This window comes from Nicotiana tabacum, chromosome 11 (genome assembly GCF_000715075.1).
Source record: "Nicotiana tabacum cultivar K326 chromosome 11, ASM71507v2, whole genome shotgun sequence".
Taxonomy (NCBI): domain Eukaryota; kingdom Viridiplantae; phylum Streptophyta; class Magnoliopsida; order Solanales; family Solanaceae; genus Nicotiana; species Nicotiana tabacum.
Genome location: NC_134090.1, coordinates 11,946,333 through 11,967,307, shown reverse-complemented (window position 1 = coordinate 11,967,307; position 20,975 = coordinate 11,946,333). Strand labels below are relative to the sequence as shown.

Genomic DNA, 20,975 nt, shown 5'->3' with positions numbered 1-20,975 from the left:
AATTTAGTATATCTTATCGGTTTATCGATAAACCGATAACCGAAGAGGACAAAATCGAAATCGATAACTCGATAAGGAAAATTTCGAAATCGAAATCGATAAATAGATAAACCGATAACAAATAATCGATGCGATTTATCGATAAACCGATTTGAATGCACAACCCTAATTATTCATATCTCATAAAGTAAAAACAGAAAAGCATTAATTAGACTCTTTGGCTTGTATGCTCGTTAAAATGAAATTGAAATACTCCTTTTCACCATGTAAATTGCTTCCTTGCTCGGATCAAGAAGACAACAATTTTCTAGGGTTCTTTCTTTGCGTACATCAGTTCATAACCATTCTTCAACTCACTCATTCATATATTTGCCTACTTTTTTCACCTGTGCGAGTTCACACTAATCTTTATGATGGAAAGTTTGTAATTGTTTTAATAACGTGAGAACGAAAACTTAATTCCTCTACGCTTTTTAATAACAAAATCCCAGAGTATTGAGGGAAATTTGACAGCTCGACTGAAAGAGTATCGTTTTTAATAATCGTGGTATCTCGGCTACCTTGTGCGCACATCGACTAATTGCACGAGGCACTTATGATATCCCACCGGTCCAGATACCGATAACTCTATCCACAAGGCTTGGACAACTTTACAAAGCATATTCAGTCAATTGAAAAGCTCAAATAGCTCTATCTTCATAGTTCAGTTCAACTAATGCTGCTCTAGGATTCAAGACAACATTCGCTACTTCAGACACGGTAGAGGCAGTGTCCACGTCGTCTTGCGGGTCCATCTCAGCAGAGGGGTCAGCCATCGGCTTCAGCGTCAGTTACTTCATCACCACCCACCCACCCAGCAAAGGATGGAGGTCAGTCAGCTAGGGGTCGCCCTAGAGGGGGAGGTCGATCAGGGGGCGGTCAAGCCCGTTTCTATGCACTTCCAGCTAGACCCGATGCTATTGCTTTCGATGCTGCTATTACAAGTATTGTTTCAGTCTGCCACAGAGATGCCTCTGTATTATTTGATCCCGGTTCCACCTTTTTTTTATGTGTCCTCATACTTTGCTCATTATTTGGGTACGCCTCGTGAGTCTCTTGTTTCACTTGTTCATGTATCTACCCCGGTAGGCGATACTGTTGTTGTAGAGCCGATCGTATGTGGTGACACCCCGATGTCGGGTTGTATTGGTTTTAATTCTGCAAATTGTACTGTTCACTACTTATTTAAAGATTTTATCATGTTAAAGACTTAAATTCTTATTATTTTAATTGCTTAAAAGGAAGTGGGAATGTATCGGCTGGCCTTGTCTTCGTGAGAAGCGCCATCACGACCGGATCCAGATTTAGGGCCGTAACAGAAATCCCACCGGCACAGGTACCGATAACTCGGTCCACAAGGCTTGGACAGCTTTACAAAGCATATTCAGCCAATTGAAAAGCTCAAATAGCTCTATTTTCAGAGTTCAGTTCAGCTAATGCTGCTCTGGGATTCAAGACAACATTCGCTACTTCAGACACGGTAGAAAAAGAACCACTTTTTCGACACCATCCTCCATATAGTCAACAAAACCCTTTTATCTATTTTAGTTTTACAAATCATATCAAGAAAAATAAACAGAATAAATAACACTATCACTGTGAAAGTACAGAAAAGTATGCTTCTTCTTCATTCTTTTTGAGTATGTGCTACACTTCAAAAATTCTTCGAGAGCTCTGACATCTAAACTAGCTTTTCCTGCTTTTCAACAGAACATCATGGATGAGGCCGCTCCTCGAAAGCTTATTTGCGCCTCTTCATACTGAAACCATCTGTACCACCCTTTCTCTATGGTCAAAATTCATGAAGAGAATTGGACATCTTCTCTCAAGCCATCTTATTTTGAATTTGCCGATGGATATGCACTAGAAATTCGACGTATGAAAGTCCACTTTGTGTCTTGTCTTCTACCATGTGTGAGAAAAATAACATGCCTGACAAAGAGAAATTCAAACGTTAAGAACATGCTAGTGGCAAGACCAAGAATGAACATCACATGAAGAAAATAATTTTTCTCATTCCAAATCAATCTGACATGAGCATGCTTCTTGCATGTAGAAATCCTTTGGGAAATGTTTGTATAATCATCCTTTTTGCCTCATTGGTATTTGGCTTAAAACAAGAGTAAAAGACAACCTGCTACGATACAATAGTTCTAACCTCACATAAACCTAGGAATAACTAGTGATATTGTTTTAAAACTTGCAAATCTGGAATGGCTAAAGGTGAGTTAATAAACAAAGTGAGGATGATTAGTCATTGCAAGATCTCATATGAAGTATTTACACCAGGCAGCTATAAATGCAGGGTAAATATTTAATTGATTAAAAGATTAAACTATTTAGATCAGTTTGATGATTAGTTATTCCGTCCCTTCTCCTTTAATTCACTTCATGAATTTACAATTTTGTGGGGTGGGTGGGGGGTGGGTGTTAAAAGACTGAGGGTAGAAGTGAGAAAAGATGGTGTGGATACAAACCTGATGGATCCCCCTTTTTGCATAATTTTAAGCTGCGAAGATCAGAATGAGAACATATCAGAAATTAGAAATATTAAGTGTTATAGTTAAGACTTCACATTTACATCCCTTTTGATTTATAAGTAATGAAATGTAATAGAGGAACCATCTCCTAAAAGGTAGAAATAAAGAGAGGAGCAAATACACATAAAAAGAAGAATCATACCGGAGATAGTTACACCTTTGGCGTCTAATATCATTAATGATATCGTTGAGCTTCTTAGAAAGTGGATTGTCATACTGCTGCAGAACAAACTGAGGAGAAAAAGGGAAAATTCAGAATTTAAGCAGAGAAGAGCTAAATTACAATAGGTAATTGCTTTGCTTCACCAAGGGAAAAAAAACATTTGATTGCTCTGTCCATCAAGAACTTAACAAACCCAAGAGACTAATAAGTTGGAGAACAAAATATAAACAAACAGCATACAGGAGACCCCACCCCCACCCCCCAAAAAAACAAACCCAAGTTTACTTTTAAGACGGACACATCTGACCACCGCGGATTCATACAGTTTAACCGAAGCAATCAAGAATAATATATACAAATTAAATGCACTTGTTTCAGCAGAAGGATCAAATCTCTATATGGGGAATCCTAGGAAAACAGGTGCTGAGAATGTTTTCCCCACTTTTACCTCCTCGTACATATAGAATAATATTACCAATCAACAGGGAAAGACATGCCAATTTACCTGAGCAGGAATTTCTTCAACAGATGAAATGCCTAGCAGCTGACGGATAGCACTAGGATCTGCAGAGTTCCCAACATATATCAAACAGTCCTCGCCATTCTCGAGAAGATAGATCCCGTTGTCACTGATCTGTTCACTGGAAAGTGGAATAGAAGGAGGAATAAGAGAATCGTCATTCTCCTGCAAGTTCAGATACAGAATGAGATGTAAGAAATGTAATCCTAAAATAATGTTCAAAATGAATCGAGAAAATGAATAAAACTACCAAGTTGACTTAAAAAGGCAAAAGAAAAAAGGGAAGTAAATCCATAAATACATGTCCATACCTCTGTATCGAGTTCGTGAATGGCTATCAATCTAGGGTAGACCAGAGGGATTGCCAATGGAGTAGAGAGTGGGGAAACATAATTAATCCAGAAGGACCTACTATCAATCTGTCCATCAGTTCTAAGTCCAGTGCTTTTAAGCAAAGCTGAAAAATTAAGAAAACTTATATTAACATAGCTATTACATTATGTTTTTCAAACAAGTTACAGGAAATAGTTTTGTAGCGACAAAGAGATTAGAGGCAGGCAGGTAGACATTCAATATACTCTATACATACGAAGCATTCGGAAGCTAAATGCATATAACGTTTAGATGAAAAGAGTGGGTGATCAATGATTCATTTAGCTTTTCTCGGCACTATTTTCCTTCATATGATTAACATTAGCTCAACTAATATAATACACTGAATAAACAATCGTAAAGAATAACAACCAAAGGGAACCAAGGTGGAACATAGAGGAGAGGGGTATACGCATTTTGACCAATATGTCAACTTAAATATAAAAAGGAAAAGAAAAGAAAATTATGGAAGAGAGTTAATTGTACACTATACTGCATGTATAAACCAACTCTGTTAAATCTTTGGAAAATGAAAGGCTTGGGTAAAAGGAATGCAAGATATACCCAGTGTGTAAAGAGGAAGAAGTTTAAGTGCCTCTGGAAGGATAAGTTGTCCCGAGGATGACACTGTGGCGCAGTATTTACGATAAGAGTGCAGAATGTTGATGCAAAGGGTTGTCACTTGCTCTCTGATCTTTGAGAGAGGAGCAGTTGGCACTTCACTGGCCGCTGCATGCAGAAAAATGACATAAGTACGATTACTCTTTTAAAATAATAAACAAGGTGAAAATAAGGAACAATATGATGAAATAGCAACAGGGCATGAGATAACATTAAACATCAGAAGCAAGTAGTGTAGGCCACTTGACGACTCATGCTAGTTATTATGCGGACCACAAAGCTGCAATTATAAGCTGTAAAGAGCTATCTTCTAATAAAGAAGACCGGAGCAGTTCATAGGCACTTCTATTCCATTTATTTGGAAGCTTTGATTTTCTAGCTTCAATTTTTTCATTTATCAAAAATAAACAATTAAATACACCGTGGACTCTTGAAAAGGACGAAAATAATTATTTGCTTCGGGCCAGGGGATTTCCTTGGGGGGGGGGGGGGGATTTAACATATTAAAAAAACAAAAGTATTAGCCTCTGGCAGAGAGGGAGAGGAGTAAGATGTTAAGCTCTTGTGCGGTAATTTGTTCAGTTAACTTCTAGGAGATTTGGGAGATACAATATAGATTCTTCTTTGACGAAAAATCACATGAAAAAGGGAATAAAAATGGAAGCTAAGTACAGTAGCACAAATTTGCTGCTGACTTAGATTCCACATACCAATTCATTAAATGCTAAGAGTGGTGACAAGTTCACCGAGGCATTACTAGTCAGAAGAAATGTGAAACAAAAAAAAAGGAGTTAATTAATTATGCATTTCTACGGCAAAATATACGATATATTAATTTTCTCCTACACATCCGAACGAATTGATCCCTGAGGGAAAACAAGGAAAATATCATTTAGCCATTCTGCCAAAAGATATAAAAGAGGTGACATCCTACAAACACCAGTTCCCTCTACTTATTCCAGCAGTGGCAAAATTTCTTAAATTCTTTTTTGATAAGACACTTATTTTTCTTTGTCCCTCAATTTGTTCATTCGTGGTTTCGCTTTCGCATAGCATCCAAAATCACATATCTAGACACAAAAGTTACAACCCCGTCTAGCAAATATTCGTTCCAAATCTGCAGAACAATGGTTATGGGGATTATAGAAAAGGGGGAGTACCATTACAGAAATAATCAGATTCAATATGGTGCCCATGGACACGTCTGCCTGGTCGGTTGGAGGACGTATCCCCGCACAATTTTAGATATATTTCGGCTATGCACATTTGAGAAAGGACCAAAACCGGTGCAGCTATTTCGGAATTAAATAAATGCATACATTGTAAGAAAAAATGAAGTGTCAAAGATCTTGGTACAAAGGGGGGAAACCAAAGATCCTTACTGAGGCAGAAAGCACATTATAGACATAAAATTTTCCCAACTTCAAAATTTGGGGATTGACTGAGAAGAAAAAAAGAAGATGCCCCCCAACCATTGGGAAGGCGGATGAGGAGGCTGAACTGTGAAATAAATATTGTACTTAAGAATGTGGCAGTGAATTAAGACATAGTATACTCTACCTTGCTTTAAGATGCAAGCAAATTGTGTGTCCAAGTCAGCTGATCGAAACATGTTATTCAACAAAGTTGTGCAAGGCAGAGCCAAAGTTGACACTCGGATTCTTCTTTGGCCATCGATAGTAGTGTAAAGAACGGCAGACTAGAAACACAGAAACAAGCTCTAGTAAATGGCCATCAAATTGCACCACGAAAGAAAAAGGAATAAATGAGGGAGCAGGGGTAGGGAAAAATAGACATACAGAAACAATGCAAACAGCATTGACCAAAAACTCATTGCTGAAGATGCAAACAAATTTGTACCTGAAAAGAACATTCTGAACCATCCTGCAATTTGTCATCATGTTTCAATGTCACCATAATTGTTTTGTCACAGTCAATCTGCACAATGGAAAGCTCCTTTAGAAATGAATACACTCAATTCAGGAGTCAGTCACACTAGCACATTCAACAGGAAATCAACAGTGTAGATATGCACACAAAAAAGGGGAATTGACAGGCAAGCTTAATTATTCAGAGCAAATAAGCAGCAGAAGTGACCGTAGAAGTTTGTATTTATCAACTAAAACCTAATAAAGATAATCTGAAAAAGATGGTGTTACAGCTTCGTCGGTTGTGTCATCTCCACCCCCAGACTCGACAAAAGAACAGGACAAAACTCTGTATGGTGGAGAAGTAAACATCGTTCGAAATCCACTGAGAAAATCCGGCAGGGAATCGATAGAGAATCAGACAAAATAAAAATATTGACGCTGCACCTTTGCCTCATAGTAAACTATCAACTATAGCCAAACATAATATGGGGATGCTTGGTATTCCCCAAGAAATCTGCTACAGATGCTTTGAACTTAATACAGAAGCGCACAGTTAATCTATTAAATTTTAAGTTGTTGTGCTTGTGCTTTTTGCTTGGGAAGTGCATAATCTTCTTTTAAGGGGGGAGGGAGTAGAGAGATAGAGAGACAAACCGCAGGTAGATCAACATCTGTTGGAATTCTTTTACAGTAATTTCCAGAGTACTCCTGAACTTGAATTCCCTGCAAATGAAACACGGTCGACGTGAATTTTACACTTAAGTTCCATAAATGCGGTATGTTGCTGCTAGTTCTATGAAAGAAGCACAGGAAGACACAAAAACTGGGAAGCATACCTGACTACATCTTACACGCATTACTGCCTCAAACCCTTGGGGCCTAGTGATATTCCATCGAAGATCATTGTATAGCTTGGCAGAATCAGCAAGAGCAGAAAAAGGGAAATAGTAGTACACCTGACACAAGTGAAATAGCCTTAAAGCTCAAACCTAGATATAAAAGATATCAAAAGGAACATGAAGTGAAGTGGCTATCATATATCATAAGTTGCATAATAAGAATGTTAATAAATTCCATTAACAGTAAGTGCATCATAACCAAGGGCCTCGGGGAGAAGACGAGCTAAAATAGTAACAGCTTCACAGTTACCTGCCCACCGGTAGTTTTAGGGATGACCGAGATAGAGGCAATATCTACATATGATTGAGTTGTGAGAAACACGTCAACACAGACCTGAAGAAGTTGATATGTAATTAATTGATGTGAACGGTCATAATATGAAAAGACTTCTTAACATTCTAGTTGTGCTTAATGAATCATTCTTCCACAGGCTTTTTATGTAACTCACCTGATACTCGGCAAACTCAATAGCCATTGTCTTCAAAGTTTTATCAGCCGGCTGAAGCAACTTGTGAGCCTCCTGCAATAGGAAAATATTCAACTCTTCTGAATAAGCAACACCATGGTTTCTTTTTTGGGGGGATAAGCTAGAAAAGTTTTGTTCATTGCCACATTGGTGCTGGATATGTACATTACAAAAACTCGGATCCACGTTACTCCTGGAGACATGTGATGAAATTTATCGCTTGTCCAAGTCATATAAATGTACCATTTTTTTTTTTTGATTTGCACCGGGTGTCCGAGTCTCTAAGAGCCCCGACTAATCCCGGCGGTGCACAGGCCCTCGGCAAGGAGTTTCCCGCAAGTGCACCACGGTTAATTCAGGTTTTACCCAGTTTGATGGCCCTCAGAAATTGTTTGCACCCAGTGGGTTTCGAACTTGAGACCTTGAAAGGGAGCAAACCCCAGGGCTCAAGTCAATTGCCACCATGCCAACCCCTGAGGGTTAAAATTGACCTGAAGAAGGAGTTAGAGCCCACAGAAGAGCAAGCGCAGGTGGTGGTATGCTATCCCAGCATGCATATGGCGGACTGAATGGACTAAAAGAAATAGAAGATGTTTTGAAGACTCTGCTAACTCTATCATGAATAAAATTTAATTGTATCATTTTGTTCTGCTCATGGTGTAGATTGGACATGTAGACGAGGTTGATCAGTGTTACAAATTTTAGAAGCCCAACAGGATTAGAAAGGACATATTTTGGTTGTTTTGCTTCTGAAAATATTGTACAGTTGTAACAACACACCCTTTGTGCTAGTTTATCCATTAAATTACTTTACCTTCTCACAATAAAAAGGCATCAAGTGCTGGAAAGCACTTCTCAAGTGTCTGGGCTGAATTTATGAATACGTAGTTCGTATTTGGATAGAAGTGCTGAAACCAAAAATAGATAGTTGATGTGATTGGTAAAAAGGTGCTCACTTTTTCTGTTAAAAAAAATTGAAATACCTTTTTTTATCAAAGTAATAAATTATATTAATATCTATTGGAAACAACCTCTCTACCTTCACTAGGTAGCGGTAAGGCCTGCGTACACACTACCCTCCCTAGGCCCAACCTGTGGGAATATACTGGGTTTATTGTTGTTGTAATAAATTATACTCCTATTAATGCTTGGGCAAAAAAGCAGGCCCGTATAGGAGAAGTAAATCAAAAAGTAGAAAACCTAAAAAAAATAGATGATTTTCTATGAACGACAACCAATCTTCTACACAAAAGGGAACCTTATGGGTGCACCAAAAAGAAAGAAGGGATAAAATACTACTCCCCAACTGAATTAAGTTTAATTTATACACCCTCAAAAGCTCTCCTATTTCTTTCCCTCTAAAAGACCCACACAAGTGCTAGTGACACAAGCTTTCACGCCCTGTGTCTTCTCCTTCTACCATAACTCTGACTGAACATTTCCTCTTTCACAGTGTCTGGCATCACCTCAAGTAGACATTTTTCATGTCAATATAGTGAAATGCCTATTTAATTTTCCTATTGTCCCTTTTATAAAAGTTGACAATTAAAACACAACAGCTCTCACACTTATGCATGTTAAGACTGGAAGTTTCTATGTATTCAACACTGGATATGGACAATTTTATGGCAGAGCCAACATGACAAATATGTACAATGTTTTGGGACATTCAACTATGATATAAAGGCAAAAACTAGGGGATAGTGGATACACAACAATCTAAAAGAGAGACACCAGTGGTGGAGTAGCAAGAAGCCTTTAGCAATCAAGAAAAGGCAGAACAAGAAAACAAGTGAAAAAAGCTCCTGCTAAAGGACAGATATATGCTGAACTAAAAACTGGTTCAACAAATTTACCTTTTCTGCAGCTGATACATTGGTTCTTCCTTCAGCTTCTCTAGCAGAAAGGGCTCCAATACCAGTAGATGGCAGGACTATAAAAATAGCAAGTACATCCAACACTTAGAAATGTATAACAATTTGTGTGGTCAAAGGTGCCCACTCATGCAACAGATCATTTCCATGAAATATAACATCATAGGACTAATGAACTAGTGGATGCACCAGGTGAAGGAGAAAAAAGGAATTATAAGGCAATTGCCTAAAGCATGCTTCTATTTTACAAAGTATTCAGTCCAAATTTGATGAGAGTTTCAAAACCATGAATTTACTGAAAATACAATCCAAACATAGCTATCCTAGTAGTACTTCAATACTAAAAGCACCAGACAGTGCCACAGAAAGCAATCCTTCTATGGATCATCCTATTTAAGCAGATTGCATTGGACACCGAAGTTAAGCATAAATTAATAAAAGCAAAACAGTCAATCAGCAATGCACTGCAAACAAAAGAGGGGGAAATCAGAGCTAAAACATTTTTAACACAAGCACGCGGAGAAAAAAAAATATAGTTTTGATTTTAGACACAGAAGGTTGTACATGATACTTATAGTTCACTGCACTTAACACCTTACCTGATTGAAACACAAGAAGTTTGCCTCCAGTGCTTTTCATTGCCAAGAAAGCAGCCTGAAGTAACAAAACGCAAAGTAAGAATCAATTGACCATCAGATTGATGGTTATACTTGCAATCATTCATCGGCATGCAGCAACACAATAATAAAATTTTTCCAATCTCTTTCTCAGAATGGAAAAGTCTCACGTAACCGTGGTGAGCTAACTAGTCACATTTTAGAAGGAATGCAGAAAATACTTTTTCCATCTATGGATCAATGAGGCAATATAAAACAAGTGGATTTGTGATCAAATACAACTAGGGTAACTAACTTCATGTAAAGCATTGGTACCTTGACTGCAGCCCCAAAAGCTGAATCAGCAGTCCTGTTATTCTGGAACATTGTTGGGATGCTTTCTAGGAGAAGCTCTAGGTGCTGACGGCACTGAAAACACAACCAAGCAACCACATTCACATGATGCACTGAAATTCTTAGTCGTTTCGCTTTAAATAAGAGGAAAATGAACAGAAAGTTGGTCATCATCATGCAGAACTAACCTCTGAGAGCTGCACAATAACATCGGTTTGAAGGGGGGTGTAAACATCTTGGACATCAGGGACTATAAGCATCAATGGCTGCAAAGGTAGATCCAGAATCAACTTATCAGAAAACAGGCACTTCACCAACATAAACCATTTTCCACAACCCAAATTCCATTTTAGACAAAAGAACAACGAACAAATCATATTGGAGAGCAATGGCACAAGTGAAATAGAATCCAAATATACCAGGAAGAATAAAGAGAGAACTGCATAATCAAGCGCAATAGAGCAATTAGGCAGTAAAGGAGACGAGCAGCTAATTAAGGCAGAGAAGTCTAGATGGGCAATAAAGTAACTCTTTTGTGAAGGCTAATATTTTTTCCTACCACCCTATGAATTAATCGCAGACAAGACAAGAAAAATGAATAAGGACAAGTTTACTTTGTTTTAGTAAGTGCTGCTAACTCCCTCTCCCCAGATGCCTTGGTTAAAGGTTTGTTTATTTTTATTCACTTATAGAAATTCTGTTAGATGATATGAAAACACACAGTTTTTTATAGAAATTCTTTCAGAAATGCATTACGTTAATCATCTGGGCAACACCTTCCTGAAATCCAACAAGAACCATTTTACTAGTTTTGCACTCTTCCCCTTAAAAGTAATTGTCAATTCATCATTACCACACAAAGAGAAAAAGGCAAGGATAACTGATTAAGATTCAACACTGATTTCAAAGCTCCTTTTAATTTCAGATGTTAAAGCTTAATTTAGCATAATCAAACTCATTTGAATGCGTCAAACCTGCTGTAATGCACGCTTGAGATTGTAAAAGTGGATAGTTGAGTCAAATGTAGCAACTCCAACCAATGTTCGAGGACCTTCCTGCAATAAAAGTTGTCAATGTCAAAGACAGCTCATAAACTTTCCAAGAATTAAAATCGAATCCAAAAGTGCAGCTTAGCTGGATAATATCACAAATAGTATTTATTCCTTGATCCATGCAGTGAACGTGAAATTCTAACCACTTGCTGACCCCATCTTTCCCAAGTCCCAGTAGATTAAAGGTAGCTGTCTTTACCACATCACCGCTGGTTCATTCAGCTAGTAAAAATGACACCAGATGCCGAGAAAAGAGCCCCCCAATCGAACACATTTAAGGGTTCAACTATATCCTTTCGGCCCGTCATAATTTCTTCATCTTACAGGCAATATTTTGCCTACCCCCCCCCCCCAAAAAAAACAACAACAACAACAGCCACTCAACCATAACGCTCTCTTGGATAAACCAAGGTTACCGGGCAGCATTTGCGCAACACCGCAGTATTCAGATGGAGACAAACTGGGTTCTCCATAAATCATACACATCAATAACATTTTTCGTCATCTCAAACAGACAAATTAAACGGGTACTTGCTTCAGCTAGCTTCACTACATCAGAAGTTCTAATTAACCTCACTGATTTAGTACAAAACAGTGGCAGATTTATGATGATTCCATTTGAGAAGACAAAACAAATACTTTTCTATTTCTGTAATCTAAAAGTACAAAAACTGCATGCTGCATCCCCAAAAACGACTTACAGGGAGATCAGTAATAACTTGGCTGATCGCACTGCAAGCAGCTGCAGTTGCACCGGTCTGTATGGCATTCATGGAAACGTCTATTAGGAAGAAATATACAGCCGGCATGGGATCTCGCACCTGAAATACAAGACAAAATTCCAAGTTATTACTGCAAAATTCATGAAGTTAAAATTTGAATTAAGGAACTGTCAATAAATGTCTCTGTCAAAGTATTAGTTTAATTTTCTAAATGTGAGATCCTACTCGTCCACACTACTAACACCCTCAACCTATTGACTCTGCTGTCAACAGATCACACAGTATTCTCGGAGCAATAATTTGACAAGTCTTCCAGAGTTCAACATTTCACATCTCCCATTCATTGCTTACTCCCCTTCTCCTCCTCCCCACATTCCTCTCTAGCTTTCTCTCTGTATGTAGTATTTTTATACTGCTTAAGGATTTCAATGCTGAAAAAGATTTTGTAACGAATAATATACAGCACAACTGTTTTCTCCTCAAGTCTAAGCTAGACACCAAAAGAATGCTCATCAGCAGAATATTTTCTTCTCCTTTTTCCCTTTTTTTTTTTAATAAGTTAAATCAGCAACATAATAGCAGACAGATAGCAACAACCTGGTGCTAAAGAGGTAACACAAGAGCCGACATTTGGAATAGATAGAAAAGGGTGCTGTGAACTGCAAGATTCCAGAATTACAATCCACTATGCCTCAATCTCAAATTAGTGTTTTCTTTATTATTTATTACTCCCTCAATAAGCTAAATGTGTCATCTAAATTGACACAGAGGGGTAAATTTTTTATAACAACCTCATTTTCAAATTAGTTGATATTGCAATAAGAATCCTATGTATTCATTCCACTCTATTCTGGTCCATTCTCTAGCTTCCCCGAACATTAAAACAAGTTTAAATAGTAAATTTGAAAGCTCAAAGATGCTTAAACTGAAAGTTCAGCGCCAGGAATGCCAACTTAGTATGACATTACTTCTATAAAGTCATGTAATCACACCCCAAACAAATGTTCTAAAAGGTACCAACCATATATTCCTTGGTAGCGACAAACTCAACAGTTCCTCGGCATAGTTCGGGCCTTTCATCAGCATCTCTACGCCTGCCATCTGGACCCAAGTTGCAGTGATAGTCACGTGGAGTTTCATCGGTATGCCCTGCAAAATGAAGCCAACAAACATAACTACATTACAGCACAATTTCATTCAAAATGCAGCATTAGGAAATTGAAAATGGTTCTACATTTCAAGTTGTGCATTCGATTTATTCACTGAAGCTGATGGCATAGGAGTTTAATCCATTTTCCTTTTAGGGTCAGTTGTTTTGGAAATATGCAATCTGTGAATAGCATGGACACTGGCCAATTGGTCTTCAACAAGGAGATTGAACGTTTTCTACTATATCACAATCATGCACATCCACTAGGAAGGGTGATTCAGGAAATACAAGCTATACCATAGAAAATGGCAGAGGTCTTGCTGTCAAAGCAGGACCAGATCACTAAAAATAGGATGGCCAATGTTGAAGCCAGCTTGTGCACACATTGTCTACGTGAATCCCCAACATGAAAGAGAGAGAGAGAGAGTCAGAGATTATTTCATTTTACTGTCCCACATCATAACATTAGTCCACTTATGAAGTTGTTCTATGGCCGGCTTAATGTATGGACTTAGTCAACCTATAGGATCGTCTTAATATATATCAATGTTACTTTCGAACAGCAGTTATATCTCAAGTTGGTCCAGAAAAGACTATGTTAAAAGATAACTTTTTCTTCATTGTTTCTTATCAAATGCAAGGTGTATGTTGGATTTCAATCTTGAGTCCCTAAATAATATCTAGAGCCGGGCTCTAAACTCCAAACATCACATTACAGTAAGTTAGTGGGAATAAATAAATTTCATTCTTACCACACAAGTTACAGATGAAACGTCTTCCTTGATCAATAAACTTCACGAAAGGATTTATATAGCCTTTGCAACGAGAGCACCGAACAGGACCACTTTCCCCAAAATCAACCACCTATCAAGGAAGCAACAAGAAGGTAAAAGAACTAACAAATGAATTCATTCTGCCTTCAGTAAGCTACAGAAATCAATTTACATTATTAAAGTGCTCCTACATGCTCAGAAAATGGAGTAAGCAGAGATGATAACAGATATATAGCAGGCATAAACCTAGAACTTCTGATGATTAATAGAAACAATTTCCACTCTGGGGATCACAATTCATCCCTTTTGGCCACCAATAAGAAAAAGGAAAACCACACCCGGACGCCAAGAGTCACTACAGTCAACTGTGCATCTTAGCATACATCATCAGCCACGTAGGTCCAAACCATCTCAGAATTTCCCACCACACAACAATATGCTTTCCAGCAATGTAAGAGGAGGTGATTCACATCTTCTTCTGAGTACTCTTCCTCTTCCTCCAATTCTCGGCGGTCAAGGTTACCCCTTGGCAAGTTAGCCAAGTGAAAACACACCTTCCTCAACACCCTTGGGATCCATATTGAGATATGTCGAAAAAGCTGACTACTCCCTAATCAGAAGCTTTTCATAATAGTATTTAACAGAAAGTACGATGTTGTCCCCAGCCCCCCATCACCATACATCATGTCTATCTAGTACAGTTCTTTGTTTGTGAAGCAATTCAACCAAACTTCGATATTCTGCAAACTCACAAGTTGCTCCTAAACCTCAAACCGCATTGCATAAAGCATTATGAGAGAACTAGGAAAGAAACTGCTGCTAGACGTTTAAAGCTCAAATAAGATAGTGATTTTTACAAACGAGAGAATACATTTTAGTTTAGTTACCGATCTTTGTATTTTTTTTTCTCTTTGATAACCGAGAAATTCCCGAGGGGCATGGTGCATGGTTCGAATCAGTGGATAATGGGCCTGCCCCTCTACCCTTCTCCACTAAATACTAGGCAAAAGCTTGTGGCAATGTTCAAGCATGTGACCTTTGCCTAACCCACACATCACATGTTGTACTCTTATCGCTAGAACAAAGCCCTGAGGCCAATTTTGTACTCATTTCTCTTTATGTAAAAGAAACGACAAAGTTTTAAACAGCAGTGGTTTCACTTTGTTTTTCCCCTTTTATTAAGGTATTCATTTTAATTTTTATTTATTGGATGGAGGATAACTAAAAGAATATCCCTTCATCACATAAAGTATGTTCATATACAGAACATCCTCAATATATTTGTCAACCTAGGTACACAAGCAAAAGCCAGAGAGATGCAACTAATTATCCAAAAACCAGTATCATCCCTAAGTTTTCACTACCATCTCCTAAAAGCACAGATAAGAATAACAAACATTTATTAGCTCATTCCATTTCCTGAACTACTACCTCCCCAGCACTTGATCACTGTTAGATCTCTAGATATCTCGGTTTATCTAGTGCCAGTAAAGTTTCAAGACTAGCTCATCTTTGTTTTACCTTTCTTTTTTCCGCTATCCTCTCCTTCTATGGTATGACCATTTTCCCGGCGCTCTTCATACCACTTAGATAGCAAGACTTGTAACACTTTTACTAACTAGAGTGCGAAACGCTCGTCCAGCATAAAAAGCTGCCTTCGTCACTAATACCATCTACTTCAAGTGACTTCCTACCACGCCAAAGGTTCATACAATAGGGTTGGCAACAGAGGTTACAGCTAATGCTGACATTGACAATTTTTTATGGGTAACAGCACCCAACTTTCTTCACTCAAGTAAATGTACAGTTAGCAAGAAATACTCTTGTATAAGCCTTACTGATGCAAACCATAAAATATATATGAAATATCTCGGCAGAACTAATATCTCGCACTAGACAAAGTTTATTAACTGCAGCTTTATGTGTACTTCAAATGTTGTAAATGAAGTAGACATATAGCTAGCCTTCTTAAATTCCCTTAGGGACCGTTGGATTAGTGGGATTAGGATATTAATCGCGTTATAAAATTTCAGATTAAATTTATCTGGTGTTTGGTTATGAGTATTAGCTAATACCTGAGGGAGCACAAAGTACGGCTATTAAAATTAGAACATATAGATGGCAAAGAGTGCATTACCGGGAGGGGCTCTTCAGATGGATGAGGAAGAGCCAAGGGCTGGACCAATAAAGCCCATGGCATTGCCGAGGTTGTCAAAAAGTCAACAGTGCATGGAATCTGTTACACAAACAGCAAGGACCAAAATTAATTAAAAATGTATGGTTAATAAGCTTTTCTTTCCATAGAAAGATGAAAGAGCATACATGCAGAAACCATAAAGGAAAGAATTATGTTTAGACAAAAGAACAATGCAAAGAAGTTTAGTACCTGATTAAGAGTACACCTCATGAACCGTGGGCTGCAATTTCCAGTGTCCCTAACAATATAGTCACTTGTGGCAGGCTTCAAGTGGGGCATAAAAGTAAATCAGGAAAAAGCAGTAAAACCAAAAAAAAAAATTAGATTAATTTGAACCCTTAGGAGGCAAGCATAACCAGTTGAAGAAAAGATAGTTCATACGTAAATGCAACAGTACAATACAACCAAGCAAGATATTATAGCCAAATGTTTTCTTTCTTTAAAGGAAATGATAGTTTACCGGAGGGGGATTGGCTTGGTTGCCTTGTCGGGTTTCATGCAGAACTATAGAGGCATTTGGAATTGGGCGCGGGATTTGATTGGGATCAACTTTTGATGGACTGGTATGACCAATAGAAGGTGTTATCGAAGCCACTGCCTGATTTGGAAGAGGAGGCGCCATTCCGTACATACTTGGTGGTTGCATCGAACCAGGAATAGCAGAAGGTGGAGGCCCCTGTCAATAAGTAAACTCAGAATATGTACTTCACATGAATGTGGAAATACAATAAAAGCAAACTGAAACCAATCTACTTGATCCAAAATATCCCCAGAATTTTAGAATTTCAATAGAAAACAAAGGAAAAAACACTTCTTATAAAAAAAAAAACTAAAGAAAACACTATATTGGAAAAGTGCCATGTGCTTTAGGGTGTTTTTGAATTAAATGTAAATTTTTTGTGAGGTTGCTATACCTCTTCTTCTAATTACGAAGGGATAGCTAGGTTGTTGTAGCTTCAGTTGTGAAAGACAGTTATCCTTTTCAGATGGTCCAGACAAACTTAAGCAAACTTGTATACTTAAGATTTTATTTTTATTTTTCATAAATACTTATATACTTAATATTAAAATAATGATTATGTAAAATAGTGGCACATTAGATAACAAATTCATAGAAGGATTTCATTATTTACGCTTTGAATTATTTTAGATAAATAAGCAAATGATACTCAAAAGAAATTTTTAATAATTTTCAAGAACGTCTGTATCCCAAGCAAAGTTATAAAAGCTTATAAATAAAAACAAATTCTATTTATGGAGTAAAAATAAATAAACAATAATAAAAAATATTATTTAATAACTTTGAATAATGAAAGAATTCCAAACAACATGTTAAAAGTTAAAAGATAAAGTATCTCACATAGGTAATTTTATTAATAGCAATTACTCAAAGTTTTATATGGGAAAAAAAAGATAAAAAGAAAATTTATAATGCACAAACAACAACAACAACAACAAAAAACCCAGTGTAATCCTACAAGTGGGATCTGGAGATGGTAGTGTGTACGCGGACCTCATCCCTACCTTGAGAAGATAGAGAGGTTATTTACGATTAACCCTCGGCTCAAGGAAAGATGAAAAAAGAAGCAATGGCAACATAATGCACATAATACTAAAATGAGAATTATTTAAAATAGTGGTACATTTTATTACAAATTCATAAAAAGACTTCTCTAATTATCTTTGAATGAACTAGAAATCACAAGTTCCTGGATATTATTGATTCTTTCTATCCTACAGTCATGAAGCATCTCTTTAACGCTAGATTTTGATGATTACTAAAGATCATTAAACGCATATAATTTGATTATTGACACATCTCGTGTGACTTGTTGATCCAAAAACTTCGGTCCAGATAAAGAGATATATATCCTATGACTTCCTTCTTTTGTAGTCTATCATAGGCAAGAACTAAACATATCTCACAGCTTCAAAGATCACATAAAATAAATTATACTCCGGTAATGAGTTTAGTGGAAATTCTTAACACCATGCATCTGAAGAAAACTCTATTATTTTTGTCCCTTCAATAGCATATTCACATGACTCTATCATACCTTTATTTATGGAAAAATACATAAATTTCACCTTTCAAAACAAGTACAGTAAGATACGCATATAAAATCACCTGATGGGGTGGCATTTGCCACGACTGTGTTCCATAAAGGGCACCCATGGGTGGAGGCATGCCTTGACCAGGTGCTGCAAATGGAGAGGAACCCGAAGGAGGTGGCACATTCTGCAATGATCCCGAAAATGGTGTTGGCGGTTGTGTTGTAACTGGTGCTGTGCTGATAGATGATGGACCGCCAAAGGGTGAGCGCATGCTCGGAGGCTGAGAAGGAGTGCCAGATGAAACCATAGCTGGTGGAGAAGCTCCAAATGGTGGCCTCATTGTATTGCTTGGAGGAGGAAAACGTCCTCCACCCTGCATCATTCCCGGCCCACCTGCAGGTGGCCCATTACTAACCGAACTAGAAATGCTTGATGGTGGCGGCACAGCTAAACCTGTTGTCAATGGCGAAGAAGCAAAAGGACCCGGAGGCCCTGGACGAGGACCCAATGCAGACGGCGGGGCTGTACCACCAATAGAAGGAGGCATTGCACCAGGAGGAGGTGGCCGAGATGCAAAGGGAGGAGCAGATTGAGCCACATGAGGAGGGCCAGTTGGTCTAGAAGCTACATTAGGAGGCAATCCAGTGTGTGGAGGACCGCCACTAGGACCTCTCGGAAACACACCAGGTGGTGGAGGTCCTGGACGACTAATGGCTGGTCCACCAGCAAAAGGTGGCTGCTGCTGCCCAAATGGTGTATTATTAGGCCTAGGAGCACTAGGTGGCTGCTGCCCAAATGGGTTATTAGGCCTCGGAGCACTAGGTGACTGGTTAGGTCTATTTAGTTGTAGATTTTGCATACCATCAGCAAGTGCATTAGGGTTATAGTTGGGTGGTGGTCTATTCCCTGTTCTAGGTCCCCCTGGAGCCGCCATTGATTATTCCCAAATTTCCCACCTACACAAATTGCAATTCAACTAAGTCCCACAATCACCTGATCTCATACACAGAAATGAGACAGATAATAAACATATAAATAGAGCATTAAAGAACTGGTGAAACATACAAAAATTACAAGGCTATAAATAATTAAAATAGGGATAATAGCACTTTTGGTCCCTTAATTATTGGTAAATCTAATTTTGATCCTTGTGATATATGACTAATCACATTTAACCATCAACTAATTAAAATGTGTGTTTATGTCTTTTTATATATAGGAAATATGTTACTTTTAAACTTTTTCATAACTTTATTACTCTCAAATATGAAGTAACAGTACAAATTTAACAGAACATATTGGTAATAAATGATATAATAGTTAATAATTCATTAGAATTATGTAAATTTACAGACGGGATCAGAAGTACACATTTTAATTAATTGAAGGTCAAAAGTGCTTAGCAAGAGCAAGATATCACAAGAATCAAAATCAGAATTTGTTGATATTTGAGGGACTATAAAGCGCGAATTCCCCAAAAAAAAATTATAAAAAAGAAAAAGCCTCACCAGCTGAGATGTTAATGGAATTGAAGGACGTCGACGCCGGCAGCAAGGAAACGGCGTCGTCTGTTATGAACTGAGAATGAATTCGCCGAAACCTTTACCGTTACGAGTGAACCCGGTTTTCAATGATTCGACTGATTTCGATCTGAAGCAAAAACAAACCAAGTAGATTAATAAAAATTAGATCTTTAAAAGAAAATCTAAGTCCGAAATCAAACAAATCCAATAATTGAATACATTCGCATAAACATAGCATTTTCACATCGGAAAGAAATGTTAAACCTGAAGATCTAGGGGAAGAAGATAGCATGTGACAAGCTAGAGAAAAGGACGGGGAGTGGGTGGGTTTATAGATCAGAATTTGGTGAAGATTTCACAGAGATCGGACAATTATTCAATGGGGAAGAAGGTCATTTAGATGTAGGTGTAAATATTTTAGTTTGCCTGTGAAAATAGAGATTTTCTTAATCTCCACCTTGTTTTATTATTTATTTATTTTCATTTTATTACATATTACATAGAATGTATTAGAGAAACAACACAATTTGATTGGTTGAAACACCTGGAAATGACGTCAAATCCAGACACACCGAGATTATGTAGGACTGTGATACCCCGTTTAATTTTGATAATAATTAACTTATAATTATAGAAATGCACTCCAGTTTAATTATATAGTATTAGTATCCGCGCGATGCGCGGATAATTAAAAAGAACTATTTATACAAAGTTTAATATATTAGTGTTAATACCATCTTTACAACCAAACATTAAAAACATATTAAGACTCCGGTAAAACTTTCATTTCATCTCCTAATAAATGTTCCATAAGAAATAATGATATTATACAATTTGCTTGATATGAATGTTCCACGAAAAATAATAATGTTATACAATTTGCTTGATGTGAAGCATGTGCCTAAGGGAACATTATTGTAGCAAATGCTCATGGACATAATTTTTCAGAAGTTGTGCTCTATATTGAGGTTTATCACTACAAAAAAGCATAGGTAAAAATTCAAGAATTTTTGGTCCTTGGGCGACATTTTTTTACGAAAAGGAGAGACAACATATATTGTATTACTGATGAGATAACGAAGAAGGCATGCCAGAATGATCTTTAGAAGGAAACTTAGTTAGCACTAAAAGTATTGCACACTTTCATATATTTTGATTAAGTGTAGAATAAAATATATTCAAATACA

The 20,975-nt window shown here is 37.5% G+C and overlaps 1 protein-coding gene across 2 annotated transcripts; it reads right to left on the bottom strand.

Annotated features, from left to right (window-relative positions):
- Positions 1 to 1,535: 1,535 nt before the first annotated feature.
- Positions 1,536 to 20,333, bottom strand: LOC107762318 (protein transport protein SEC24 C). Of its 2 annotated transcripts, none has more exons than XM_075224790.1 (26): positions 20,053 to 20,333; positions 19,774 to 19,915; positions 18,339 to 19,221; positions 16,671 to 16,886; positions 16,400 to 16,474; positions 16,151 to 16,249; positions 13,993 to 14,104; positions 13,112 to 13,239; positions 12,070 to 12,189; positions 11,291 to 11,371; positions 10,505 to 10,582; positions 10,299 to 10,391; positions 9,966 to 10,020; positions 9,349 to 9,425; positions 7,475 to 7,546; positions 7,276 to 7,359; positions 6,963 to 7,082; positions 6,781 to 6,849; positions 6,116 to 6,193; positions 5,816 to 5,954; positions 4,199 to 4,363; positions 3,574 to 3,719; positions 3,248 to 3,427; positions 2,722 to 2,810; positions 2,517 to 2,548; positions 1,536 to 1,971 (listed from the first exon to the last, which is right to left on the bottom strand). In XM_075224790.1, the coding sequence occupies exons 3-26, from the start codon at positions 19,197 to 19,199 to the stop codon at positions 1,865 to 1,867; spliced, it is 3,276 nt and encodes a 1,091-aa protein (XP_075080891.1). In that variant the 5' UTR covers positions 19,200 to 19,221; positions 19,774 to 19,915; positions 20,053 to 20,333; the 3' UTR covers positions 1,536 to 1,864. The 2 variants fall into 2 exon arrangements, with proteins under 2 accessions (XP_075080891.1, XP_075080892.1); XM_075224791.1 differs by having other exon boundaries at positions 18,339 to 19,258; positions 20,053 to 20,253.
- Positions 20,334 to 20,975: the final 642 nt, after the last annotated feature.

What these genes read in the sequence shown, in the direction of transcription:
- LOC107762318 (XM_075224790.1), bottom strand. Translation starts at nt 19,199, where the DNA reads ATGGCGGCTCCAGGGGGACCTAGAACAGGGAATAGACCACCACCCAAC. An exon ending in GGCAAATGCCACCCCATCAG is followed by an intron (nt 16,887 to 18,338) that starts GTGATTTTATAT and finishes ACTTATTGACAG; the next exon opens with GGGCCTCCACCTTCTGCTAT. An exon ending in CAGATGTTGATCTACCTGCG is followed by an intron (nt 6,194 to 6,780) that starts GTTTGTCTCTCT and finishes TCCATTGTGCAG; the next exon opens with ATTGACTGTGACAAAACAAT.